Genomic DNA, 27,911 nt, shown 5'->3' on the forward strand with positions numbered 1-27,911 from the left:
CTGTTATTTGACCTCAGGTGACCTCGTCTGGGACTCGAGTAAAAGCAGGTCGGACGTGCTGGGACTCTTGGGCTCTACGAGAGCTGCTTTGCATACTTCACAGTTCCAAGTCGTCCTTATTTTTCGGATAAGTTTGTTCATCTTCTGTCTTAAAAAGGCTTTTTGAGTCCTGATAACGATAAGGTTTCAGCAGCAGCTGTTTGGGGACCGCTGCCTTAGATAACTGCATTATCTACATCAGCTCTCTCTAACATCATACAGAGTCAAGGACAGGAAAAAGTGTCTGAAACAAAGCAGCTGGTGTAGCCTGAATCTTGAGCTTTTGTTGCACATACCTGCATATGTGCTGAGCTCACGTTTATCACGAGAATGCAGCAGAATGTCCAAGGTGGCAAATAATAAATCCATCAAAGCCTTCTGTAGCATAAAGGACAGCAGAGGGTTGTGTGGAGCAGGCGTGGGTGAGTGCAGGGTAACGTGGTTGGCTTTGCTGTCACAGACAGGACAGGCTGTTTGACTGTGAGTGGGGAAAGTGCAAGGTCACTTGGTGCACAGATTCCAGTGTTGCAGCAAAGCATGTAATGGACAACTTGGCTTTGACTCATCTTTCTTTGTATTCCCTCCTGTCATTTCTCTCCTCGTCTCCCTCCATCACTCACAGCCTCGTTTTCCATGAAACGCAGTCAGATTCCCGCTGGGCTGGATTGGCCTGTGGTGTTAGAGTTGTGGCTGAGCATACACACCTTCCTTTAGCATCACAGAGGTTCACAGAGCAGGACATAGAGGCCACGTGTGCCTTGACATTGTGCTGCTGCTAGATAAGGCTCACCACACATCATTTGCCTTTCCAGCTATTATGTAAACACCACTTCCTACCCTTCTCTTTTCAGGCACACACAGAAATAGGTCTGTAATGCTGGGGAACAATGCGAGACTGAGAGCACGTCCATAAGTGCCAAAGCTTGGCGCTGTCGCCACTCAGCCTTTTCCTGCTTTTCTCCACAGCTCGGTCCATCCACAGGCTAAAAGTGGCCCAATGTTAGGCCTGGTGATGCATGTGTTTCTGCTCATCGCACCAATGAATACGTGTGTCGCAGGGATCGTTCTGCACAGGGGCATTCCCATTTTAACCAGGATGGTAATCCTGCAAACTGCCAATGATTTGATGAGGTCCCAGATATTTCTCCTGTTGGATTGGGTGTCACAGTAAAATAGCATAGAAATCAAACCTGCTGCACAGCACGGTTATTGCATGTATTACATGACGGAACTAAATGTCCAACCACGCCGGGCTCGTCTGGTTTGGGAGGTTTCAGTCAAATGCTGCATTCATGACACGAAGAAGATTTCAGGTGGAGCGAGCATCGTTGGACAAACAGCGGCTGCTGTGGTTTGGTAAAAACGTGGTCACGTTTTCTGTGATTGTTATTCAACAGCCACTCCTTTCTTGTTTGGCTTTCATCACAGAGCCCTCAAACAGAAGCTCTCATCGAGCTGTAGCTATGCAGACTCCTGTCACAGCATTCATCTATACGTTTCCCCTACACTGTGACCACAACACTGTGCAATCAGTTCAAGTGATTCATGGCTACTCAGCTAATTCAGTTCACTTGCATTAGAACCAAATAAACCGTATCAGCATTCCCAGGTTTAGCCAATCCAGGATTATCCAGTTAATCCTGGATCTTTTAAGCGATGTAAAAAGAACAAGCTCCATAGGTGTGGACGTGAGGCTTTACTGGTGCTTGGCTCACTAAACCAAAACTTATTCTTACAGTTCTGTCACAATATAACATATAAACTACAATTTGATCAAAGGTTTCTTTTGTAATCAGCAGGAAATGTATTTAACATAAATGAACTAGTTAGACTAACCATAAAAGCTTTGAGCGGCTGTCTCGCTGTCTCTGACCTCAGTTGCTGAATTTTCTAGTGTTACTAGCACTCAGGATTTAGTTGGACTCCCATGTGAAATAATCTGGTTATAAGTGGTAAAAAATCAAAAGCATGAAATGAAGAAAGATCCTCAACCAGGTGTGAGATCATAATAAAACAGCACTGAGTGTGGTTCATGCTATCATAAGCAAACATATAGACTTCTTTTGATCATGTGACTAAAATGCTGAATTGTCATTTCCTGTGGCAGTGCTTGACTTCCCCTTTTTAGTAGGATTGTCCTCATAAAGGACTTTTTATTTTCCCCTCAAACATCCAATTTCTAAATGCTGGTTTCTTAATTACGGTTCATCAGTGTAATTACCTGCCTCACATTAGACACATGTCTATCATGCTAAACCAATATAATTTCACTAATGTGCACACTCGACTCACTGAAGCACATTATCGTTCTTTATAGCCCTGACCTAACTGTTCCAAACAATGAGGCATTGAAACCTATGAGGCCGCTCCCTGAGAGGCATCGGGCAGCAGTGACTCAGCTGTACAGTAACCAGGCGTGTGGCCTGCACAGCCTATATTTCTGAGCTGTTATCAAACGTTAACGGTGTGTCTGTGTCCAAAAGTGAAACCTGGGGAAAAGGGAAGCGGCTGAAGTTAGCTTATGTTATTAACGCTCCGCCTCAATCTCAAACCCACCATCCTAGCAAAGAGAGTGCAGGGCAAGTATAGGCCGTTTGATTTAAGTCATGCAGGAAAACAAGAGGAAGCTCCTCGATAGCAGGCAGAGGCGTGGTCGGTGTGTCTTCCTGGAGTAACAGCGGTCAGTAGCAGACCTCTTCCTATGAGACTGACCTCTGAACTCAGCACTGACATCGGCTTCCTGAAAGCGTGCAGGATCTGAGGAGGAATGAGACAATAATTCCTGCAGTTTCCCTCTGTGTCCTGTGCTGTTAGAGTAGAATAGTCTTTGTCTTTATACAAGGACAACAACATAACTGCTGTGATCAGCAAAATAACATTAAGTATAAATATTAAAAATGATAAATAGATTATTTAACCTGAGACAGTGCTTATATAGGGGTACATGAGTGTCCTGACAGTTATCAGTGCACCTCGTTGTATGTGGAGGGGTGGGGCTGATGGAGGCCACAGCCCGAGGAAGAAGCTGCTCTTGGTCTGTTTGTGTGGGATTGTATTAGTCTGTGGTGTGGGCTCTCCAGCCGTACGGCCCTGCCACAGTCCAGCAGCAGCTGTGCAGCTTCTGCACCGCACTGTGATGCAGTCTGTGAGGATGCTCTCTATGGTGGTCCTGGAGAAGTTGAGCAGCAGTTTCTGGGGCTGGAGCTGTGCTTCCTAAGGAAGGACAGCTGTCTGCTTTTTCAAAAGAAAAGGTTCCTTTCAAAACAAAGATCTACGGGTCCAGCAGCAGATGTTCAGCTCGAGGCTGATTATTTGCAGTGCTGGGGACTAACAGAGTACATGTACTGCCGTTACTATTTAAAATACAAAATATGAGTAACTGTATTCTGTTACAGTTACCGTTTAAAAAGGTGGTATTCAGAATACAGTTACTTTGCTGAAATAAATGGATTACACGGCGGTCTTTTCCTGTTTCATATGTTGGGCTATGCCCTCTCTGTTTTTGGGGCTCTAGAGGCTCTGATGTCTGTGTCTCAGTCTCGTGGCCCATGTCACCTCTACTTGCAGCAGCATAATGATGTGAAGAAATATTTAAAAAAATTATTCACAAAAATGATTTAATATGAAGGCAACAGGCAGAGTGTTACAGGCATCGCCCTAAAGCATGTAGCCTGATGGGCAGTGTAGTCCGTGCTGCAGCGAAAATGGACTGTCATACCCGTGAAGTGTCTGTGAGCGAGGGAGGGAGAAAAAGGAAAAGTACGAGCTGTCACCGAGCAGAAACGGGAGCTGGAAGCATGTAAATATAATAATAACCACTGCAGCCAAAAAGAGAGCCTGACGAGCCCAGCTGTAAGTAAGCTATTAAGACTCGACTGTACACTGTGTTCGTGTTTTCCTCTGAAACAATAAGTTCAGTTGGAGCAGCCTTTCAGCCTCTCTCTGTCTCTCGCTAGCAAAGTTGACCCAGACAACAAAGTAAAGCTAGTTTTCAGCTACGAGCCCGACACGAACCCGACGTATTAGCCAGAGGTCCCTTTACTACGGTTCGGAGCCGCGGACCTGTTTTATATTCGCGACGAATCGTTTTCTATACGAGATCGCTGCAGAAAGTGCAGCTTTACCTAATGTCCACCTACTGTTACTCATTTATATTAAGATTTAAACATCAAGTTGGTATGACGAGTAGCCTTCAGTAATAGTAATAAATCACACAACAATAGTACATTCATGTAGTTGTAAACAGCATGATAATATATTAAGTAATCCAAAGTATTCAGAATACGTTACTGTCATTGAGTAACGTAACGGAATAAGTTACAAAATACATTTTGGGGCATGTAATCTGTAGTGGAATACACTTTAAAAGTAACCTCCCAACACTGGTTATTTGGCCTTGTAGTTTATTCTGCATATTACTGTTACATTCACAAACTTCTACAGCTCCACAGATGAGATTTATTATCAGAATGTAACAACTTTAGAATTCCTGTCTTTAAAAAATCGTCCATGTCTGAATCACAGCAGTGTAACGTTATTGTCATCATTATGAAACCACACTCATGTAGATTGATTTAGTTTGATGTCTTCTTACCATTTTAAAAAAGTAACCAGAGCTTGAGCCTGGTTTTCACACACTGCATTACATCATGTTAGCTGTCTGTGCCATTAGCCATTAGCCATTAGCCACTCCTTTGGTTTTACAGAAGTGATTAAACTGAAACTTAAGTAAAAGCAGGACGATGAGCATCAAACATCTGCAGTTCTTTGTGAATACGTATATTCAGTGTGAGTGTCAGCACTGAATGTTAGTGCTTTTCAACAGAAATCATTAAACTGGTACTTCCAGTGTAAACTGTTGCTAGCTAGTATACATACTGAAAGCTGTCTCCTAAATAAGGACCTTGTTGGAAAAAGTATTAAAAATAATCTTAATTGTCACTAATTTGCTTTGTCTCATGCTTTTAGTATCGGTCCAATATTATCATTGAAGTGTGACGTGTGAACATTTGATTTGGTTTCGTTTCACAAACATGAATCCTGACTTAATGTCCGTGTGAAAGCGTGCAGCTCTTAAACTGTTTTGTCGAGTGGGACAAAAAAACTTGATATCAGAAGTTTTCTAATGGTGATCTTTTTGGTATGACATGAATGTAGCTTTAGCCTTCGATGAGCTTGTCCCAGAGGACGTTCTTGAACCGTCACGTCTTTGATAAGACTGTTTACAGCCACTTTAGAGACTTCAGATAACATTTTCATATTTGTGGTTATTTTTTGAATTGTAGACACGCCTGTAAATGTCACACGGATCATTTTTGGCAGCTCTTTGCCATAATTGACGACAAACAATTCAGAGATCCCATTCATGGCCGCCGTCCTTCCCAGTTAAGTGGAGGGTGTGTCTGTGTTTGGGGGAAAAGGGGAATGTGTATAGCCTTGATAAAAGAGCCATTACTGAGCAGCCTTTGTGGAGCCTTTCACTGCTCCCATGTGCAGTGAAAGGGGGGGCTTGTTCCTGCCTGGCAGGCCCGAGCCCTGCGCTGTGGGTCCATCACCTCAGCCTCAATAGCAGGCCTGTCTGGAGACCCTGTGTCACGACTTCCTGAGAGGGAAGTTGTTTCAGCTGGTGGTTCGCTGGCTTCTCACGTTGGAAAATGTTGCTGTGAATGTTTCGTCACACAAGTGTTTTAACAAGAGCTTAGACGTGGATATGGCCTAAAAATGAGCCTCTGTACTTTGTATTTGATTGAATAAAGTCAGAGACAGTTTTCACAAGTGTGTGTGTGTGCGTGTGTGTGTGTGCGTGTGTGTGTGTGTGTGCGTGCGTGTGTGCGTGTGCGTGCGTGTGTGTGTGTGTTAAGGACAGTCTGTCTGTAGGAAGAAAGGAATCTTGTAATCAGCGTAGAGTTAACCTTGTGCTGTTTCTGAAGAGTGGGAGTGTTTCCTTAGCGAATGCAAACACAGGCTGTCTGTTCACAAGAACACATTTCATTTCACTGCCTTCACACTGTGACGTTACACAGATAAAACTCAGAGTAGTTTCATAACCAGTGTTAGAGCAGAAAAGTTCACCATGCTGTTACACGCCGCCATGATGCTTTGCTGCAGGGATCATTCCTCCTTTAATGAGTGTAAACTGACCCGTATTTAAGAGAATGAAAGGAGATGACAGGGTGATTTAAATTACATACTAACATTGGCTGGCTTCATATGTTGTTACTGGTAAGTGACATTTGCTGGTGGAATCTAGTCCACCAGTTGCGTCCCAGTGAGAGAGCTCAGCGTGTCTGCTCGGTGGCCCGGGGCTGACACTGTCACTCAGCGGGAATGCGCCTCCACAGTGTGACCTGGAAGAAATGAAATGTCACGCGTGAGGAATGCTGAGGGGTTAGCAGCACTAACCAGGTTAGGGGGGTTTGTTGTCTTGGAGCTGCAGAGAATTAATACTGATGTGTGAAACGGATCAACACAGGAAGGAAAGCTGTGCTCTTTCCCCCTGAGATCAAGTCAAGACACTAGTTGGATCCTTTTTAACTGTGAGGTTGGACCTTTTGGACCTGCGGCATTAATATTAAACCCGAGCAGGGCTTACTCCTTATTCATAATAACCAATGAATCAGGCTATGGTAGGAAAATGTTTCTGTGGAAACTTCTGATGGCCGATGTGTTTATATTTTAATGGCATTTATCCTGAAATAAAACTTGCTATACAAAAAGAACCGTTTTAGATGAAAGTGTTTTGCTCTTATTCTAATAGCAGGGGTGGCAGTCATGGAGGTGCAGTGTTGCTATCTGCACGTGCTAACACTAGCGTGCATTACATACAAAAAGTTGTTTGTGCTTTGGGTTAAAAACCGAAACTTCTCAGCTGTACTTCAGAGCAGGTTTCTGAGTATTTGCCAGAAAATGATCTCGAGAGCGGTCTTGCTAAGTGTGTTGAATTAGCTTATAGCTATCGGCTATGGTTAGCTTTGTCGCCTTTAAACCTATTGGGGGAAATCTAAACATCAAGACCAAATGTTCTTTGCATGCATCTGTGATATTTGCTTTTAAATGCTGTGAGCAATGACTCACTTTGTTTCATGGCCTTTAAGAGGCACTGCAGTGTTTCCATCTTCACTTGAAGTTGTGCTTTTTGTTGACTGTAATGCATGATACGTGTTTGTGCTGCCCTCCTTGCAGATGGATGGAGGCCTGCCTGGATGAGGACTTGCCTCCAACAACAGAGCTGGAGGAGGGGCTGAGAAACGGCGTTTATCTGGCCAAACTGGGCAACTTCTTTGCGCCGCAGACAGTTTCCCTCAAGAAGATTTACGACCGTGAGCAGACACGTTACAAGGTGAAAACATGCAGATGTTTATGCATTTGTCATTTATTTACTGTAATTTGTTACTGTGAGCCTTTGTTCTCCTCTGATGTAATACGTCTCTCTTACAGGCGACTGGTCTTCATTTTAGACACACAGACAATGTCATCCAGTGGCTCAACGCCATGGCAGAGAAGGGACTGCCAAAGGTAAGGCCGGCTCAAAGCCCACAGGGGACACAAATGTGCACAAACTGTCAGTTAAGCATTTACAACAGAGACTTACTGGATTGTGTTGGTTTTGCATATTGTCAGCCAGTTACGTGATGCCAGTGCTCACATTCAAAGCACATGCTTTGTTTGACATTTCAATTTCTCACCCTCAAGACATCAAATGATCCCAGGTAGCCTGAGCTAAGCTTGCAAAGAAGTGTGCTAGAGATGACGTTACAGTAAATATATGACAGGGTGTCGGTCCTGCAGCCAGTGACTGTTAAGAGTAGTTCTTTGTCAGATTTAAATAAGCGGCTTAAGTCCTACAGTATTAATGCTGCCGTGTCAGTGTTGGGGGGGTGGGGGGCCATTCCTCCGACCTTGTTGTTTTCATGCGTTTGTCAGAATGGGAAACTGCTGGGACATTAAAAGTCACACAGTTTTAGTTTATTGCTCAGAATGTTTGGAGACACTTACTTTACCTGATGAGCTTTTTTTTATCAACCAAGGTCATGATAGCAGCTACAGGTAATATCAGATTACAAATAAGATGCCAACCCCACAAAAAAGCAGTTCTTTATTTTTACTTTGTTCTTGCATTTGAGTGGGATGTCAGAAACTCTGTAATTTAAATTTCCTCAGGCATTGAGCTGTTTGTCTGACCTGAGTGGGTGTGGGTTTTTTTTCCTGATAATTCAAACCAAACGAATGAACAATCGGATGGAAAAAGAGCTCGATGGCCACGGCTGCCAGACGACAGAGAAGGATCCTCAGAGCAGCGCTGAAGTGCAGCTCACCAATACTCAGTTTAAAGAGCACTGCCGTCCCTGTGCATCGTGACAGAACGGTGCTTTACCCTCGTGTCAAATGTTTAAAATGAATCACTAAATGTAGTTTTTATATGAAAAGAATGAGTTTTAGGTTGATTCCCATTTTTGATGACAGCAGCGTTTTTCAGAGTGACTGATTGCTTCAAACAAGCTTTCCCTTCAGTGGACGTTGACTTTGATACTGTGGTCTGAACTCCTCGGACGCTCGGAGTGCTTTGGAGAAGTTGGCAGGTTTGTAAACTGTCCATTCAGGACAGTAAAGGAGCACTCAGCCTAAAATGAGGAAACACTGGCCTGTTGTAGTAACGAGGCTCCTTTGTGAGAAATTTCCACATGAGCAAACTGGCAGCGGGTCATTTAGTTGGACGTGAATAAAATCGACTATCAGACATGAAAATGACCCGCTGGTAGCTGTGTTAAATGTTTCATTCCAGTTGTGCCACAGAGGCAGTGCCAGGGCGTGTGAATAGAAGAGCTGCATTGAGTAATCCCACCATTGAGCTAATATACTGAGTCACTCCTGCACACATGCTGCGACATGATGAAGCCGTTGTCTCTGTGTTTCAGATCTTCTACCCTGAGACCACAGACATATATGACCGGAAGAACATGCCACGCTGCATCTACTGCATACATGCACTCAGGTTTGTGTCTCGTCCTTTGAGTTTGATTTGACAGTAAGGACCCAGCTTTAGCTGCCCTGCAGTTCAGACTGCTGCTGAGGCTCTTTTTTTAAAAGCATTAAAGCCTGGAGCGCTCAGCATATGGCGTGACTTTTGAAAAAGGCTCCAACAATGGGTCTGTGACACTGAGGTATCCAGCGGCACAGAGTATGTGCTCATTTGTTTTGATTGCACGCTCAGGTGTAAAGGATGTTGATGCCTTCAAAGCCAGCAGAGCAGATGTTGTCATTGCTCTGAGCTCTGTAATTACCCTCCTAAAGAAAACGCACACATGCACTGCCACAGAAATGTGCTCTACTGTAAACACTGAAGTGTGTGGTTTGTCCAACTGGTGCTGTGAGCAGCTGTACAGCAGCTTGTAAACCTTCACGGTTAATGTGGTGGTCGGTGTGTTAAGGCGGCTCTGAAACATCTTCTCAGATTAAGACATGGTGCCTCTGAAAACTGCCATCCCAAATCCTTCTTCTTCATCCTCTTGTGCTGCTGCTCTACTTCACAGCAAAACTAACTTTCCTACCTGTAACCTTCAGAGTTCACTTTTACACATCGCTGTTGTTCAGTCTAAATATCCTTTTAGCCCCAGGTCAGCTGAGATCATTTATAGGCACATGCTGAATAATCACGTCTCCTTGGTTTGAACCTCTTCACAGTGATAATTAAAAGTAGTATTTCCAGCCTTTAGCAAAGGCACATACAGTACTTTTCATATATTTCATACATATTGGCTGTTCACTATTTGTCGATTGCGTAACCAAAAATAAAACGAGTAGTAAAATCCTGGAGTTGTTGGAGGTGTCAGCCAAGCGCTGGTGTTTATATGCGTTCCTGTGGTGACGCTCATCTCTTCTTCTGCACATCTTCACTCATGTTTATACTCACTTCTTTTCTCCCCTGTGTTGCAGTCTGTACTTGTTCAAGTTGGGTCTGGCACCTCAGATCCAGGACCTGTATGGAAAAGTCGATTTCACTGGTAAGAGTGCGAGCCTGAACGTGCGCATCTGTTTTCCTCGTTTGCTTCTTATTAACGTCCTTATGTCGTCTTAAATCCAGACCACTGCCAAAGTTAGCGTGCGGCTTACAGGTAACCTGTGGTGCTCATTCTGTATTGTTATGGTTAAACATCACGCTGCTGGGTTTCTTCTGATTGGCTTCCACTTGTAAACAAAAGCTTGGAGCCGCTATGCAGGGAATACTTGTACACTTCCCCTGACCTCATCACGTGATGCTAAATGTCATGTCATTGCTATGAGCCTCCACCACTGTAACAACATACAGTAATATGTAAATCATGGTGAAACTGCCGTCAGCCTGAGAGCAGCACTGGCAGCGCTGTGAGTAAAGAGCGGAGGAGCTCCTGGAAATGTGAAAGTCATTAGTAACTGTCAGAGGGTTTCCTGTCAGCCCAGCTCAGCTCGCTGTCCCTGAGCCAGTCTCCAAAATCAGATTATCACACATGAGCCAGGAACAGTCTGTCTCTGCCCCCCCAACCCTACTCCTTTCTCTCTTTTTCCCTCTCCGCTGCGATCCGTGGATCTGTTCCATCTGCTCTGTCTTCTCTCTCCCAGAGGAGGAGATCAACAACATGAAGAGCGAGCTGGAAAAGTATGGAATCCAGATGCCCGCCTTCAGCAAGATTGGTGGGATCCTGGCCAATGAGCTCTCAGTGGATGAAGCGGCATGTAAGCAGGGGCTCGGGTGTCGCTGGGAGGGGGCGGGCTCTCAGAGCTTCTAATAAATGCTTTAATGAAACGGATGCATTTCTTCCCATCCGTCTCAGGATTATTCCAACTCAGGAATTTAGGACGTTTGATTGTTGATTAAGTAAGAAACCGTCGGCCTGCCTTTGTTTACTTCAGTCCAGTCCAAAGCCAACCTGACATCACTGCGTCAGACGGCATCTCTACAGCCACAGACAATCAGAAACAAACACGTCACGTTTGTGAATTCTTCCAATAAATGATTTCTTAAATGGAGACGTGATCGATAAAGATCTGTTGATGAGTGACGTCTTTACTGTGTCGTATATAACACCAGTTGAAAAGTGACTTCATTTAGTCAGCTGTGGCTCAAAGGACACAATTTTAACAGCCTGGTAAGGCAGCGATGTTACAATCCCACGTTTCAAAGTTTTTCCACAAAAACTAACAAAGTAAACGGTGTGACTGCTTCTCCTCCTCAGTGCACGCTGCTGTGATTGCCATAAATGAGGCCATTGACCAGGGCGTACCAGAGGGCACGCTGGCCGCTATGCAAAACCCCAACGCCATGCTGGTCAAACTGGATCCCAGCTGTGCTCAGCAGTACCACGACACGTTGTACCAGGCCAAAGGGAAGAAGGTGGCCAACTCACGCAAGCGGGTAACTGGATTTACCGTCCACTGCTTTCATAGCAGCCTGAGGCACATTATTTTATAATTAAAGATGAAGGGAGCTCATAGCAGTCGCGTCTGCTTTTTGATTAGAAAATAATTGAAGGTTCAGCCTGAAGATGGAAGAAAATGTTGGCATTAGTCTGCGATGTGCTGAGAATGGCTAAAACGAAGCACTGCCATACTGATGCACTTTGAATGCATGGCCCAAACATCCCTTTAAGCGCACAAACGTCTTATTCTAGTATCATGCAGTGCAAATGTGTAACGTGCTGCTCTGCTCTCACAGCAAATGGAGAACGCCGAGGCAGAGAGGGACATCTACGATGAGCTTCTTACCCAGGCAGAAATCCAAGGCAATGTCAATAAGGTCAACGGTAAGCTACATCAGCACACACACACACTCTGTGGTATTTACTGGATTCTGTGGTGCACTCGTGGAAATGCCGACCTCTCTCCAACAGTGAACAATGCTTTGAGTGAAGCTGAACAGGCCTTGCTGAGTGGAGATGAGGATAAGTTGTATGAGGCGCTGAAGGCCATGGGCATTCAGAACCTGCAGCCCCAGAACAAAGCCTGGTACCTGAAACAGCTGCAGGGTGACCGAGAGAACAAAGAGCAGGTGGGGTCAACAGTCTAACAGCCACCACTGTAGCAAGCCTGCGTCCCTCTTTCCACATTAACCTGGTTTCTCCTTCTTAGACGTCTCCAGGAGAAGCCCTGACTAAGGACGAGCTGCAGAGCGGCGTGGACGTGGCCAACGGGATAGCAGAGAGCTACCTAAAGAGTACGACTGTAACAACTGTGTTATAAAAAAGTTATCTATGCGTTTGTAACTCGGTTCCTGTCTCTGTGCAGTGCTGAAAGCAGTGGAACGGATCAATAATGCAATCAGAGAAGGTGTGCCAGAAAAGACGGTGGAGGAGCTCATGAACCCTGACGCACAGCTGCCTGAGGTCTACCCGAGCGCTGCAGACCTCTACCAGAGAGAGCTAGTCAGCCTGCAGCAGCAGAGCCAAGAGGTACCCGGACCCAAAGCTCAGTGAATAATGCGAACGCTCACTGACACAGTTCTCAGCAGAGAAACGTGTTCGTGTGGCTTTAATGCCAATTACAGCAGCAGCTGACAGTCTTCCAGTTTATATCACAACAGGTGCTCTATTGGGATCCAGCCTGCTCTGATGATAGCACAGTTTATTTTATTTTTCACTGAGACGTACACAAAACAGAAAGGACACTAAAGTCTGCACAGACCGAGGTAGGAAGTACTCCTAACCCAAGTTCTCATCTATGTGAGAATATACTTTTTTTTTTTTTCCCCAAAAAAGTTTTTTCGTGTGTTTTCCACGACAGACATCAGAATCCGTCTTTTGTAGCACAGCATGTGCTCACCGTGATGGCAGCCATTGGGTTGTGAACTTGTCGTTGCCGTGTCTCCTTTGGCGCCAATCGTGACCTCATTGTGTGAGAGCGTCAACCACTAACCTATTAGCTAATGCTAGCAAGCCTGGTTAGCAAGCATAAAATGTGCAGGTGCAGTGTTGTCGTATCAAACTCACCGTACCAGTTTCTGTAACTAAGAAAGATTTTATTTATTTCCACATGGAATACTTTGGTCCTGTTTTCCATGCTCCATGTTTGAATTCCCATTTCCTACCCGAGCATGGAGCCATGCTTGGTGTATATTTATTATATACTGGACTGGAAGCGGTGTGTATCTTACGACCTCCTTCATGACCGAGTAAACAGTGTAGTTGATTATTTTAGTAGCAATAATGGTAGTTTTACATATGAAGCGCTTTATGTTTCTGTCCCGCAGGGTAACCTTACCCACCCCGAGCTGCTCGTTGCCGTGGAGATGCTGTCATCGGTGGTGCTAATGAACGAGGCGCTGGACGTCGGAGACCGAGGGGCTCTCTGGAAACAACTGTCCAGCACCGTAACTGGACTCAGCAATGTTGAGGATGAGTACGCTCAGAGGTGAGCGCCTACGCCTGGCGTCATCAACACGTCCTTTGTCAAGTCTTGAGTGTTTCTGCGTGAACAAAAGCAGACGTGCAAACTCTTTACCCCTGTGCTCCTCAGATACATGGATGAACTGATGCGTCTCAAAGCAGCAGCCAGAGAGGAAGGGTCCGACTATCTGACCTGGAACGACATTCAGGCCTGCATCGACCAGGTCAACCTGGCTGTGCAGGAGGAGCATGAACGTAAGAGGCCACACGATCGCATCCATTCACGTCTTTGTCAGAAACTTGTGGCTGCTCGCTTGTTCACAGGTGTCTCACCTGGTAGATCGGTGTGTTTGCTGATCTCGTGTGTCCTCCCAGGATCAAACCACCACACCATGGAGCCACGATATTTCAGCAAAGTTTCAGATGATGTTCCTGATGCCATCCAAAAAATGCTGAACATCCTTCTGTTTTAAGGAGTTTCTGTCATTGATGACAGTCTTCCTAATTAAAAGTGTGATTTAGTGCCACGGTCTCAGACGTGCTCGTGCAGCAAACATAAACGCGTGGCGCTGCTAGATCATCGGTTTGACACTTTGATATAAAGTTTTTAAACCAACATCACCGTGGATGGCTCCACTGAACTGCCAATTATTGTACTTCCTCAAATGGCAGTCTAACAAACGCAGCCACGCCCCATAAACTCGCTGGTTAAAATGCTGCAGCTACATAAATGCTACATAAACATGAAAAGCTTTGTTCCAATTTCCCATCCATGGTAACAATACAACATATAGAGCCAGGTCAGGTAGAGCGAGCTGGAAACTTGGCGCTCGCGTCTCTCACCCCGTGTCATCACTTCTGCTCCCTCCCCGTAGTTATAAAAAAATAGATGGCTATGGACTCGAGACACCAGTCCACAAACAAATGAACAGAGTTTCTGGGTAAAACACAAACATACCCATGAATAGAACAGAATGATCTAAGCTCTGATCCATAAAATGTTTTCTTATTTGTTGTATGATATGTTCAAGTTTAAGAACATTTCAGCACCTTTATTAGTTATATTCCTTAGCTTTAGTTTAGTTATAGTGCACCTTTTTGTTAAATACTGCCACATCTTGAATGATAAGTCAAGATGTGGCAGTATTTAACAAAAAGGTGCTTTTCCGTTGTCGTCCTATGAGAATCACACGTTTACAGACAGCCCAACACTTTCTGTGTGTGTCTGCTTCTGCATTTGTAGGAATTGCTGCCATTGGGTTGATCAATGAAGCCCTGGATGAGGGAGATCCTACGAAGACGCTGTCCATGCTGCAGAGCCCGTCAGCCAAGCTCACAGACGTGGACCCGTCGATTGCTCAGCACTACCATGACAAACTGCTGGAGGCCCGCAGGGAGAAGGCTCATGTAAGGACCTCATGTTCCTGATTTCTGCTGCGCAAAACTGAATAACGTGTTCGGCTGCATCTGCTAAGCATGGGCTGTGGATGGCAATTACTGCGTCACTCAGCCTCTATTTGCTTTTTGTGTGTATTCCTGTGAACATTATGCAAACAGGCTACAGTTTTAACTGCAGCTTAGACAGTTACAGCTTGGTTTTGGTTTTCTTTGACGTGACATGCGACGCATGTAGAAGACTTTAATCAACTTACTGACTTGTTTATATGAACTTAGTGCAATGTTGAGTCTTATTCAGATGGGATGGACTTGCTACTCTTGGGTCGACTAATGATCCTGGGCTATGCGAGGAGTGTTTGATTGTTCACACATCGTACTGTGTCACTAAAACACAGCTGTTGCAAATATTGCATGATTTAGTGTGTGTGTGTGTGTGTGTGTGTGGGGGGGGGGGGTGCACAAGAAGCTCACCAGGTGTCGTTCATGTGACTCTGTCCTCGGAGCGGTGCTTGATTCGAGTGGACGCTGATGTCATGTGTACCATCCCCCCTTACTTCCTGTCACACGTCTGTGTGGGACGTGTGCGCTTGTCTCCTTGCTCTCACTCTTTCCTGAGGCCTGACACGTCGTTTCTGTTGCTCCTCTTTGGTTGATCATTGATGGAGAGGCACCCTTGCTCTCTTTGACTCATTTGCCTGTGTTATCGTTACTGGATGGATGATGAGTCTGTGGAGGTTCTTGTGTGTTTGTGCGCGCTTGTGGTGAGGCAGTCAGTTTGCATATGATGTCACAGAACACTTGTGCTGTTTTCCTGTTGAAGCTGAAGCTCAGCTGCAGGAGCTGGTTAGAGCTTTACTGCCGTGCACAAAGGAAGTCCGCACTGACCAAAGGTCCCCTCCAGATTTCTCGAGCGTGGACTCGGTGCATTGCTTTTAGAAAGTAGTCTGTTTTTGCTCCAGCATAAACACTGATAAGGGAAATGTTCTTATCAAGTCACTGCCCACATTGTTTTCAAAGTCAACATCATCAGGTTCATCTAAAATCTGTAAAAACATCATATGGGAACTCACTTTGAGTACAGTCACCGGAAAAAGAGAAGCTGGGGAGGAAAAAAACCTGGATGGGAAAAGCAGCCAGCTATTTTCCTGCTGATTTCACAGGCATAGGAAATAACAAGCCAGTCTCAGTCGTTTGCTTCCATAAAAGGGCAGAAAGTTGACCGCTGCATTACAGACCCGCGGGCACTCTGACCGTGCTCGTCGTGTCAGCGGGCGAGTGCGGCTGATTGAAGTAACGAGCTGAAGACAGGAAGTGGTTAAAGCTTCCTGTTGGGTTTCAAAGGGTCGAAGTCAATGAGGTATTTCCCCGCCGCTGATGTCTCCAAGGGGCAGGGAATAGTGGGAATGTAAGGTGGCTGTTTCCAAGTAACGTGAGGTCAGGGCTTGCTTTGTTTTTTGCTGGATGTTGAGTTTGCGACTAGCTTCTTAGTGTCGCTCCTTTAACTCTGCAGAACAGTTAGTGAGAAGATATTTGGGCAGAAGCTGGCGTCTGTTGTGGGCAGAGGGCTGTGCCTAGATAAACAGCAGGAAGTCCTGCCCAGACTCCACTGACTAACAAGCTAAATATTCTCTCCTCATCCTCTTCATGTGATTGTAGCTGCAGTGTTTACAGTGTGCAGACTGTACTGTAGTTCTGCATGTGTGTGTTTCTCACGAGAGAGAGTCATGTTTTCTAAGTATAGAAGAAAAGTCTAGATGGATGAATTATGGCCTCCCCCCCACCACCCCCCAGCTTTCACTTCCTCCCTTTCCACAGTGGGCTTGTATTGTGTGACAAACTTCATAAAGCTTTCACCCAAGTCCTCCTCCTCCACCCGCTGCCCACTCTGCCACCACACCCTGTCTAGCACCTCCTGCTAACTGCAGTGACTCATCGCCTGCAATCACCAGTTACAGCGCCAAAATGCAAACACACAAACAGTCATCGGCACCATCCCAGCTACGACTTTATTTACTATAACGACGGGGCTGGTTCGACTCCACACATGTGCGTGCTGCACAAGATGCGGGACCAGATTTTATCCGCCCTCTTCTTTCACACCTCCTGTTAATGCGTGGCACTAAATGTGAAGAGGCGGGGCGCACCAAGGAGGTGGGGGTGTTGTTGCCAAATGAGCTGCCTGCTCTCACCAGGCTCTGAAAAGCAGCGGGAACAAGCAGCAGCCAGCTCCTGCACTCTTTATACAGAGGCAGAGAGCGCCATCTGGATGCTGCTGTTTGCCACTGCATCTCATAACATTGTAGAAGTCGAGGTCTTGGAGTGGTTTGTATGGTGAACAAATGGCATGCTGGGCTACAGCTGTGAATGATTGCACTATGCAAATGTCCATAAAGTAAAAATATGCACGGCAGGAGTTACATAAGATAAAAATATCACAGATAAATGACAGCGGCTTTCTGGGATTAACAAAGCATCTCTACAAAATCTGCTGTTCAGCTGTTGTGAAAATAATCTGTTTTTCTGAAAATGTATCTTTTAAATGCAATATTTAACCATTTTTGTGTCTCATTTAACTCTCAACATGCTGATATATGAAGGCAATTCTTTTCTGGTTGAGCAAAACCTACAAAGGGGCCGTAGTGTACTTTATTTTTTGTCATGTATGCTGGATTAGAATATTTCATATAATCAGGTCAGCATATTATTATAATAATAATAATAATAATAATAATACATTTTATTTAAATAGCGCCTTTCAAAGCACCCAAGGACACTGTACAACAGATAAAGACTGGAAATATACACAATGATAAAAATAGAAGATAAAAGTTAAAACATACAGAAATTTAAGAATAGGCAATTTTAAACAGATGAGTTTTAAGGGTGGACTTAAAAAGAGAGAATGAACTAATATTTCTGAGGTCCGGGGGTAGGGAATTCCAAAGTCGAGGGGCAGAGCAGCTAAAGGCCCTCCCTCCCATTGTGATCAGACGAGCAGAGGGAACAGAAAGAGAAGATGAAGATCTGAGGCAGCGGGATGGGAGCTTCATCTGTAATAATATGTAGAATAAATCCCTGTGAGCCAAAAGCTCAGGCTTTTTTTGTATTCTTGGCTCTTTGTCATGTCATAGATCGGGGATGTCCCTAATATGGTCATCATCTCAGATCCAAGCATGCACTTCCTGCTGTTAGCACTCTTCATCCTTATGTTGTGAGCAGCTCAGAGAGAGGTGACGGGAGCTCAAAGTGGCGTGTTTATGATTGGATTTGCTGTGTTTGTCTCAAAACACATTTTCATGTGTTCATCCAGGAGACACAGGATCCTTCTGCTGTGCTGTGGCTGGATGAGATCCAGGATGCCATTCTGAAAGCCAACCAGGACACAAAAGAGGCTTTGCAGTGTAAGAATACGTACATTTATGCCACACTTGTCTTCAGTAGTCTAGAGAGAACTAAAGCCTATCTATCTGCAGTCTCTCAGGCCATCCAGGCTGTTAACGAGGCGGTGGACAGCGGAGATGCAGCTCAGACGTTGGCCGCTCTGCGTGGTCCTGGAGCAGGACTGTATGGCGTCACGTCCGAGTGTGCGCAGACCTATCAGGACGACCTGGCCAAGATCAAACAGGAGAAAAAGAAGGAAGGTGAGGAGCCTGAGACGGATTAGTGATGTGGCGTTTTGATGAAACTCGCAACACTTGAAATAAGTAACACAGACTGTATATAAACGATGGAGACACCGCGATGTGCATAGTGAGGTCTTAGCGTTAGGAGGGTGGAGTACAAAGCCATCAGCTGCACAGGTGCACAGACTTACCTGCTGATTATTTTTAAGACACAAATATAGTGATAGAATTACTGATGGGGAGGTGGGTATTACTTTATCAGTGCCCTTAATATCTATTAAATATCTATTAAAAGGGGAACATCGACTTCGGGCTCAAGTGACTGTTAGAGAACCTGCAGCTTTCTGCACGAGCATTTCGTGTGGCTTTTCATGAACTCACGACTCTTTCTGTCTGTGTCAGAACCATGTAGAAATGGTTTGTTCCAGTCAGGCAATTGAATTTTTGCAAGGAAACACAAAAACCAAAAGAAGTGACTTTAGTGTCTGCTTTATGCTCGCAAAAAACACAAACCTGTTGGCCTTCATGTAAAATGCATACAGTTGAAGGCTCAGGCTGCCATAAGAAATGTGTTAGGGCTAATAAATAAAGTGCTAGCACATTACTACACTTCACAGCACAACTACGAGAGGAAACTTGCTTTTATCTTGCTTCCGTCCATCCTGTGTCTAGGTGATAATGGCAGTGAGTGGGTGAAACACTGGGTCAAGGGAGGACACAACTACTACTACAACCTGCAAACCAAGGAGGGCACCTGGGTGGAGCCAGAGAACTTCATTCAGAACAACACTCAGCTCAACAAGGAGGACATCCAGGTCGGCGTCTCTCCCAGGGAAGCTCTGCGGGTTCCCGGCTGTTTAACACACCTTTTAACTCTTTATTTTCTTCTGCCTGTCAGGGCGTGGTCTCTGGGGTAACCACGGCCTACAATCGAGAGCAGCTGTGGCTGGCCAATGAAACTCTAATAACCAAGTTACAAGCCCGCTGCCGTGGCTATCTGGTCCGAAAAGGCCAAAAGGAGAGGATGGAGTTCCTGAAATCCCAAGACCCTGCTGTTACCTGTATACAGGTGATATAGCCATGTTTACTGCCATCACGTTTGTGTGTAGATGGAAAGATGAGCCTGATGGAAGAAGTCATCATTTTTGGTCTCACTCGTTCTTAGGCTCACTGGAAAGGCTGCAAACAGAGGAAGGCGTTCAAAGACCGTAAGGAGTACCTGAAAGACCACACTGCTGAGGCCGTCAAGGTAAGCTTAGTGTGAGGCTCCATTCGTCTGCGTGTGATTAAATACGTGTGAAACTAACACATTCCTTTTATCTCTCTCAGATCCAGTCCATGGTTCGGATGCATCAAGCTCGTAAGAAGTATAAGGATCGTCTGAAGTACTTTGAAGATCACGTTAGTATTATTTGTTTCAGCCTCTGTCGTTTCAAATGAGGTGCCGCGGGACGCTCGAGAGAAGTCATTGTTCATCCTCTGCCACAATTTACATTGACGTAAACAAATTACTTGTTATTTAATGAAAGCTTTTTTACCGGGATATAAATCTCCTCTGACATTTCCTCTGGCTCCTGTGGCGTTCCAGGCGGTGGCTCATTTAGCACTTTGACACATGTGACCCTCTGCGGGTCCCTTTGGAGCTGTTTGTAATGAGCACCTTTGATCAAGCGGTTGTCACTTACAGATCAATGATGTGGTGAAGATTCAGGCTTTCATCAGAGCCAACAAGGCCAGGGACGACTACAAGACTTTGAGTAAGCAGGACCTGGGCTGTCAAACCAACTTTTCACGATTTAGGGGGGCCACCTGACATGTTCCTTATTTGTCTCCAGTCAGCGCTGACAATCCTCCGATGGGGGTGGTGAGGAAGTTCGTCCACCTGCTGGACCACAGCGACCAGGACTTCCAGGAGGAGTTGGAACTGATGCGGCTCCGTGAGGAGGTGGTCACCAACATCCGTTCCAACCAGCAGCTGGAGAACGACCTGAACCTGATGGACATCAAGATCGGCCTGCTGGTGAAGAACAAGATCACGTTGCAGGAGGTGGTGTCCCACAGTAAAAAGCTGACCAAGAAGAACAAGGGCCAGCTGTCGGACATGATGATGATGACCAAGCAGAAGGGAGGCCTGAAGGCTCTAAGCAAGGAAAAGCGGCTTAAACTGGAAGCCTACCAGTACCTCTTCTACCTGTTACAGGTAAGAACCCAGGACATCGCTGCACTTTGTTGTCTTTGCTACAGGACACTGATGCACAGAGGGAGGAGAAGTTTCCACCAGTTTGACTTCTCAGAGTCGCTTCTTTAGATGAATGAGAGTAATGTAAACAGATCTGACATTTTTCCTGTAAAGATACAAAGCACTGAGCATCACAGTATCCTCACAGCGTGTTACCGTGGATACATACTGTAAGGTTGTTAAATTTTCTGCGTCCTTTCAGACCAACCCCACGTATCTCGCCAAGCTGATCTTCCAGATGCCACAGAATAAATCCACCAAGTTCATGGACTCTGTAATCTTCACTCTGTATAACTATGCATCAAACCAGAGAGAGGAGTACCTGCTACTCAAGCTCTTCAAGACCGCCCTGCAGGAGGAGATCAAGTGAGAAGCCCGATGACCTTTCTAATTCACAAAGAAATGTCTTAAATTCAATAAAAGACTTGTCATCAACAACTGTGTGCAGGTCAAAAGTGGACCAGATGAAGGAGATTGTCACTGGAAATCCTACCGTAATCAAGATGGTAGTGAGCTTCCACAGAGGTGCACGGGGGCAGAATGCACTGCGGCAGATCCTGGCGCCAGTTGTCAAGGAGATCATGGATGACAAAACGCTAAACATCAAGACCGACCCAGTGGACATCTACAAGGGCTGGGTGAACCAGATGGAGTCTCAGACTGGAGAGGCCAGGTGAGGTGGAGGTGTCCTCCAGCATCTTGTTCTCCGAAAACTCAGAGACACCACCTGGAGCGGCACAATAACAAGATTTTAAAGAACACTACCTTGCACATATAGGTACATTAACCTTATTCTATGTATCCTCCCTCATACTGTTGTTTACAGTAAGCTGCCTTATGACGTCACTCCGGAGCAGGCCATGAGCCACGAGGAGGTGAGGACCAGACTGGAAGCCTCCATCAAGAACATGAAGACAATCACTGACAAATTCCTGTCTGCCATAATCGTCTCTGTGGAAAAGATTCCGTACGTTGCTCCCAACATCGCTTTTTTTTTCTTCAGTACCCACCTCTGGCTTGTGTCACAGCATCTGTGTGTTTTATTTCAGATACGGGATGCGGTTCATCTCCAAAGTGCTGAAGGACACTCTGCATGAGAAGTTCCCAGATGCTACGGAGGATGAGCTGCTCAAGGTTTGCATCAGTCATTTGCAAGCTTAATGCTCTTGTTTATCCATGAGGGGCAGCCAATCAGGAGAAGGTTATCTCACACGGTGGGAGGAGCAGCTTAAATGTTGTGTTTCAGACAGGACGAAGCATGTTAGCACTATGCTAACACCCAGCAGGTGTTATTTTGAAGTGTGAATCATGCAGACTACTTTAGTCGTGTTCAAGAACATCGGCATGTCTGTGCCTGTGCCGACTGTGCCTGTGTAAAACTGACAGTGCTACTGACACAGAGATGTGTGGCCCTAAGAGCATTACATGTTCAACCATGCTACACAGAAAGCACTCTGCATACAGCTCACTCTTTCACACTCTGACCTTTGACCTGGATCTTTCATAAGCCTCTCTTCTCCAGCCTTCTTCATCAATCATTTGCTTCGCTCTACTTTCACTGTTTGTTTCACACTCTTTCCTTTTTTTCCCCTCCGTACTCTGCTGTTGCTCTTCTCTCCCCGCCTCACCAACCAGCTCCATCCTTCCTTTCCATGTTACGGCCGACTGCTGACGCAAAGGTGAGCCATGCCACTCTTCTGGCTCTCCTTCTCTTACTGCTCCACTTGTTCCTTACACTTTTAAGCGCTCTTCTGCATGACACACTAGCACTTATCCTGGGAGTCTGTTCATTACCCTCATGACTAATGATCCTAAAGTAGAGGGGTTCCAACCATAACAGCATATACAGTCTTGGGTTAAGGCCTCCTTTCTATATAATTAACATTAAATCCGATGAAGTCATACCTGTTGATACCTGTTGTTGCTCAGTTAGTGTTTTCCAGTCTGAGGTTTTAGATCCCAAACTTTCTTTGTCTAATAGTTTTCTTCATAATAGAGACAAAGCTTTGAAATGCTGCTGATTTTTCTGGTGGTGATCATTAAGTTTACTTTGAAACTTTCAGATTGTGGGCAACCTTTTGTATTACCGCTACATGAACCCGGCCATCGTGGCTCCCGATGCCTTTGACATCATCGAGATGTCTGCTGGTGGTCAGCTGACCACCGAGCAGCGACGGAACCTGGGCTCTGTGGCCAAGATGCTGCAGCACGCTGCGTCCAACAAGATGTTCCTGGGAGATAACGCCCACCTCAATCCCATCAACGAATACCTTAGCACCTCCTACCAGAAGTTCAGGTCTGATACGATTATGAATGTGTGCACATAGAACAGCTAAATAACAACCAAAACTGTTACTTTGTTACCGTTTCTGTTCCCCGTGACATTCTCCTCCTGTCTTCTGTCACAGGCGCTTCTTTCTGGCAGCGTGCGACGTCCCATCGCTCGAAGACAAGTTCAACGTGGATCAATACTCAGACTTGGTCACAGTCACCAAACCTGTCATCTACATCTCCATCGGAGAGATTATTAACACTCACACAGTGAGTTTGACTCACCTCATTCATCCATTTATCTCTCACTGACTGAGACTGAGGTGCCAAAGCGCTCGCTTTAAGGTGGTCTTGAAAAGTTTTGCCTGTACAGTACGAACACTGATCGGGTACTTGTACTTGAACTTGTATCCTTAGCTGCTGCTGGACCATCAGGATGCCATCGCCCCAGAGCACAATGACCCCATCCATGAGCTGCTTGAGGACCTAGGCGAGGTTCCCACTGTGGAGTCCCTCATTGGTGAGCTTTGTCGTTTTTTTTGTAATATTTAGGAATTAACAGTAATAAGACAAAACAAAATGAACAAAACCACTGGAAGTGGCAAACTGCTATATATGTATATTAGGGGTGCAACTATACTCGTATCGATATTGAACCGTTCGATACAGTGCTTTCGGTTCGGTACGCATATGTATCGAACAATACAACATTTTTAATTTATTTGATCAACTTTTCTTCTGACGATGCTGTCTGTGTTGAGCGCTCAGTGGATCTGCATTCGACTACTCCGCCTAGGCTGCACTCTCGAGTGCAGATCCACTGAGCGCAGCGCAAGCTAGCGAGACAGAAGTTAAGCTCTCCTTGCAACATGGCAAATTGAACCTGCCCCACCCTCATTCAGATCTGGCGTTTGGAACTATTTTGGTTTTCATGTGACGTATGACCCTGAAGGTAAGCGCGTCATGGACAAAAGTAAAACAGTATGTTGGATGTGCCACGCAATGCTCAATTACATGGGTGGGAACTACTGCGTTAGCGCAGTTTGCTTGTTAACGTGTTGACGCCGTCCAGCCCCACGCACGGGGCGATCCGCGGTAGCTCGTTAACGGAGATTTGCCACATTATGGCGTTAACGTCATTTCAACGAGATTAACACTGACAGCACTAGTGGGAACACAACAAATATGACTGCACATTTACGCCGACATCATCCTAGTGCAAAGACAAAAACAACAAGCACGCATGCTACAAACTTTACCCGAGTCATTTAGACAGCCGTTAGCACAGGATTCTCCTTATGGGGACCTGATATGTTTAATATGCTGCTGAGAATATAGCCCAGAAGAAGCGGATAGTATAGCTTTTATTTTTGAAAGAGCCATTTCTCTGTAATAAACTCTCTTTTCCAAAGATGAGTGATTTCTCGATCAGATTTATTATTTTATCCCTTTGTTGTTTCAGCAACATTAAATTTAAAAACTGTACGTTTGAGTTAAAATATATATTTATAATTTTAATAAATGACAAATTAAAAAGGCATGAACATTTTTTTTGTATCAAAAAAATATCGAACCGTGACACCAAAGTATCGAACCGAACCATGAATTTTGTGTATCGTTGCACCCCTAATATATATATAATATAATATAATATAACATAATATAATGTATATAACTGGTGAATAGCAAATATTTAAATGAACAACAAAAAAACTTGTTTTTACAGACTAAGGTTCATTAATGTTTGCTCATTCTTATCGTGGGCTGTAAGCTTGATGCCAAACACACCACATGCCTCTGTACAATAGGTACACCAATGGTATGTTTTTATTATTTAACATGAATTGCATATGCTCACATTAACTAGCTATAGTGTGTTAGTGTGAGGTGTGCATTCACACTCTGGGTGGCAAAGCAGACAGGCTGATTGATCTTCAAAGGACGATCACAGGGAGGGTGCAATCACAAGAACGAGTATGTGAGGTTAGCTATAAGGTTGTAGCACTTAGGTTTAGAGAGTGCTTCATGGAAAGAAATTTAAAGACATTTGTAGAAATATAAAACATCCAAGAAACGGCTGAAAACTTCCAAATCATTTCAAATCTATAAGAAACCCCTGGGTTGCAAAACCCTGTGAAACATATTTGTGACTAAGAGGAAGCGTCTGTCTGGGTCAAGCTTTCAAGGCCAACTAAATGTTTCAGTTTACAGGACCTTAAATGTTGGTAGAGTGGAATCGATCCCTAAATGACTTCAAATGTGTTGCTGAGCGTGGCTGCACCGTAAAACGTAACCACAGAACATTTTCCTCCAATGTTCTGTGGTTTTCATTTTGGTTTTCATATCCTGGCTTTTGGACTTCCTCTGGCCTAAAATATGCTGGCAGGGAACGTTTGTGTGAAAACAACAGGTCTGTCTGAAATGGTGGCTGTCTAAACCCTGCCTCCACTCTGCAGGTCACGGGTCAGGAACTCGTCAGTAGTTTACGATGTCTTGTTTTCTGTTGCACTCAGGTGAAAATCCTCTCCCCGCTGACGACCCCAACAAAGAGCTGATGGGCAAAACCGAAGTGTCGCTCACTCTCACGAATAAATTCGATGTCCCCGGTGAGGCCAACGCTGAGATGGACGCAAAGACGCTCCTGCTAAAGTGAGTTCAGACCGCAGAGTCCAAGTCAGCAGCTTGCTGTTTGTCGGATCTCTTTGACTTCTCACATCTCTGTCTTTGTGTTTCTCTCTCCAGCACCAAGAGGCTCATTGTGGATGTGATCCGGTTCCAGCCTGGGGAGACTCTGACCGAGATCCTGGACTCAACAGCCAGCCCAGAGCAGGTGGGGAGTGCATGACGTTGTGTGTTTCTGCACCAGGTCTCAGTAATCTGGATGGGTGATGACTGTAACCAAGTCAACATCTCAGCAGATGGTCCTGAGACATGTCTACTCAGCATGTTGTATCTGAGCGGAAAACTACTGAGCTGCCTTACGACCCAAAACAGGAACTGACTTTTACACATGACTCTTTGTCCTGTAGTTGGTGAATTACTAACACAAAACTGCAATAGCCACATATTTGGTAACATCCTCTTTCAATCAAAAGGAGTGAAGTTTATGGGAAATTAAAAACTCACTACAACTACTAGTGTAACAGTATTACTGCTGCCACTTCTGTTAATGACAGTTTTAAAGACTCTGAACATAATGTGCAGGAGGCAGAGTACCAGCGGGCCATGCAGAGGAGAGCAATCAGAGATGCCAACACGCCTGAGAAGATGAAGCAGGTCAAACCGGTGGTGGACGACAGCCTGACGCTGCAGGGCAAGAAGGACAAGATCAAGAGTAACCTGCAGAGGCTGGCAGAGCTGGGGAAGGTCCACCCAGAGAACCGCTATCAGGACCTCATCAATGACATCGCCAAGGTAAAATAAACTGCTCGTCCCTTCAATGGACAAATAAGAGAGAGGCTGCCTCACGGGTTGTCATTTCAATGTCTGCAGGACATCAGGAATCAGAGACGGTATCGGCAGCGGAGGAAAGCCGAGCTGGTGAAGCTTCAGCAGACCAACGCCGCCCTGAATTCAAAGAGCAACTTTTACAACGTGCAGATCGACTCCTACAATCAGTACATCAAGACCTGCATGGACAACCTGGCCAGCAAGGGCAAGTGAGTGACCTCCACTGTCTGCTGGTTGTTACTGCTGTCATGAGCTGCACTGCTGCTGGGGATACGGCGAAGTTTGTCACCTACATGTTGGTAAAGTTGTGCGTTTGTCAGTGCAAACCTCAGTACCACATCTGAAACATACCGCACTCAAACGTCCAGCGTAAATGGGCTTCAGACGTGACCTGAAAATGTCACATCCTGTATCCTTTCCCTCCGCAGACGAGCTTACAGCTCACGTCTGATTTGTGTCAAAACCAAAAATAGGAGCCAGTCTCTCACACTGGTCCTTGGACTCCTTGTTTTTGGGTTTTAATCTCTAATCACTGAGTGTTTTATAGCTGCCAGATTTTTTTAATGGACCATCGTTGCCTCTGAAGGTTCGAGGCAGGTTGAGCTTCATAATCTTTTCCTGGGGGATCAAAGATGTTCTTGGCCTGCCCGGCATCTTCTCTCACTGTTGGTGTGGCAGAAAGACCTCTTGATTGTGCCACATGTCTTCCCTCGGCAGACCTGGGGGGGACAAAGAAACAGAAACTGAACATGCACTTGACCTGATGGGCAACCTTCAGGCTTGTTCTCATCCTCAGCTCAGTGTGAGCGTTCGTTAGCACAAGCTGATGTTTGAGGCTCGTATCCGCCCATAACAGAAACACAGGCAGTGGCGTGGGCTGCTCGGTCAAATTTAAATCACGAAGCTGTCTTTTTGTTCGTCTTTTGGCTGTTTGAACTCTGTGAATGTGATGAAATTGCTGTTGTTACATACAGCATAAATCTTTGTTCTTTTCCTCCATTTAAATGCACGTTGGCGACTTGCGATGCGTCGTCTGCTGCATGGTGACCGTGCAGCATTGGCTTCAGTGTTTTTAAAGTCTGCATGTCACAGCCTAGAATACAATAGTGAGCCTTGAAGTCTGTGCTGAGAGCTGCTTTTATTGTACACTTGTGTGTCTTTCTTCTCAGGTTGTCAAAGAAACCAGGCGACAACAAGGCTAAGAAGAGCAAACAGGTTTCTCAGAAATACACAGCCGCCCGCCTGCACGAAAAGGGCGTGCTGATCTCCATAGAGGACCTGCAGCCCAACCAGTGAGTTGTGCAGCTGATCACGTATACAGTTAGCTTCATGAACAGCCCAAGGTTAGAAGTCTGCCGTTCCTCTGCTTTAAACAGCCGTCTTCTGCTCTTTTCTCATCGCAGGTTCAAGAATGCCATTTTTGAGATTTCCCCATCGGAGACGGTCGGAGTGTTTGACGTGAAGGCCAAGTTCATGGGCGTCCACTTGGAGACGTTACAGTTAGAATATCAGGTAGCGTTGCCTTTCTCAGCTTCG

At 45.3% G+C, this 27,911-nt stretch overlaps 1 protein-coding gene across 1 annotated transcript in view; it reads left to right on the forward strand.

Moving 5' to 3' along the window:
• iqgap1 (IQ motif containing GTPase activating protein 1) overlaps positions 1 to 27,911 on the forward strand; it is a 42,770-nt gene that overhangs the window by 13,302 nt on the left and 1,557 nt on the right. The window contains exons 3-36 of the mRNA XM_026149414.1: positions 7,222 to 7,378; positions 7,477 to 7,554; positions 8,955 to 9,031; positions 9,973 to 10,040; positions 10,636 to 10,749; positions 11,250 to 11,428; positions 11,729 to 11,816; positions 11,904 to 12,061; positions 12,142 to 12,226; positions 12,298 to 12,461; positions 13,259 to 13,419; positions 13,525 to 13,649; positions 14,638 to 14,801; positions 18,103 to 18,193; positions 18,266 to 18,433; positions 19,088 to 19,230; positions 19,314 to 19,484; positions 19,581 to 19,664; positions 19,745 to 19,816; positions 20,103 to 20,172; positions 20,251 to 20,615; positions 20,857 to 21,020; positions 21,103 to 21,327; positions 21,481 to 21,621; positions 21,704 to 21,788; positions 22,718 to 22,950; positions 23,063 to 23,195; positions 23,343 to 23,445; positions 25,439 to 25,574; positions 25,668 to 25,755; positions 26,130 to 26,339; positions 26,418 to 26,584; positions 27,545 to 27,667; positions 27,779 to 27,887. Of these exons, the coding sequence (XP_026005199.1) occupies positions 7,222 to 7,378; positions 7,477 to 7,554; positions 8,955 to 9,031; positions 9,973 to 10,040; positions 10,636 to 10,749; positions 11,250 to 11,428; positions 11,729 to 11,816; positions 11,904 to 12,061; positions 12,142 to 12,226; positions 12,298 to 12,461; positions 13,259 to 13,419; positions 13,525 to 13,649; positions 14,638 to 14,801; positions 18,103 to 18,193; positions 18,266 to 18,433; positions 19,088 to 19,230; positions 19,314 to 19,484; positions 19,581 to 19,664; positions 19,745 to 19,816; positions 20,103 to 20,172; positions 20,251 to 20,615; positions 20,857 to 21,020; positions 21,103 to 21,327; positions 21,481 to 21,621; positions 21,704 to 21,788; positions 22,718 to 22,950; positions 23,063 to 23,195; positions 23,343 to 23,445; positions 25,439 to 25,574; positions 25,668 to 25,755; positions 26,130 to 26,339; positions 26,418 to 26,584; positions 27,545 to 27,667; positions 27,779 to 27,887 (4,699 nt within the window). The remainder of the gene's footprint in view (positions 1 to 7,221; positions 7,379 to 7,476; positions 7,555 to 8,954; positions 9,032 to 9,972; positions 10,041 to 10,635; positions 10,750 to 11,249; positions 11,429 to 11,728; positions 11,817 to 11,903; positions 12,062 to 12,141; positions 12,227 to 12,297; positions 12,462 to 13,258; positions 13,420 to 13,524; positions 13,650 to 14,637; positions 14,802 to 18,102; positions 18,194 to 18,265; positions 18,434 to 19,087; positions 19,231 to 19,313; positions 19,485 to 19,580; positions 19,665 to 19,744; positions 19,817 to 20,102; positions 20,173 to 20,250; positions 20,616 to 20,856; positions 21,021 to 21,102; positions 21,328 to 21,480; positions 21,622 to 21,703; positions 21,789 to 22,717; positions 22,951 to 23,062; positions 23,196 to 23,342; positions 23,446 to 25,438; positions 25,575 to 25,667; positions 25,756 to 26,129; positions 26,340 to 26,417; positions 26,585 to 27,544; positions 27,668 to 27,778; positions 27,888 to 27,911) is intronic.

Source organism: Astatotilapia calliptera, chromosome 1 (genome assembly GCF_900246225.1).
Source record: "Astatotilapia calliptera chromosome 1, fAstCal1.2, whole genome shotgun sequence".
In the NCBI taxonomy this organism is placed as follows: Eukaryota; Metazoa; Chordata; class Actinopteri; order Cichliformes; family Cichlidae; genus Astatotilapia; species Astatotilapia calliptera.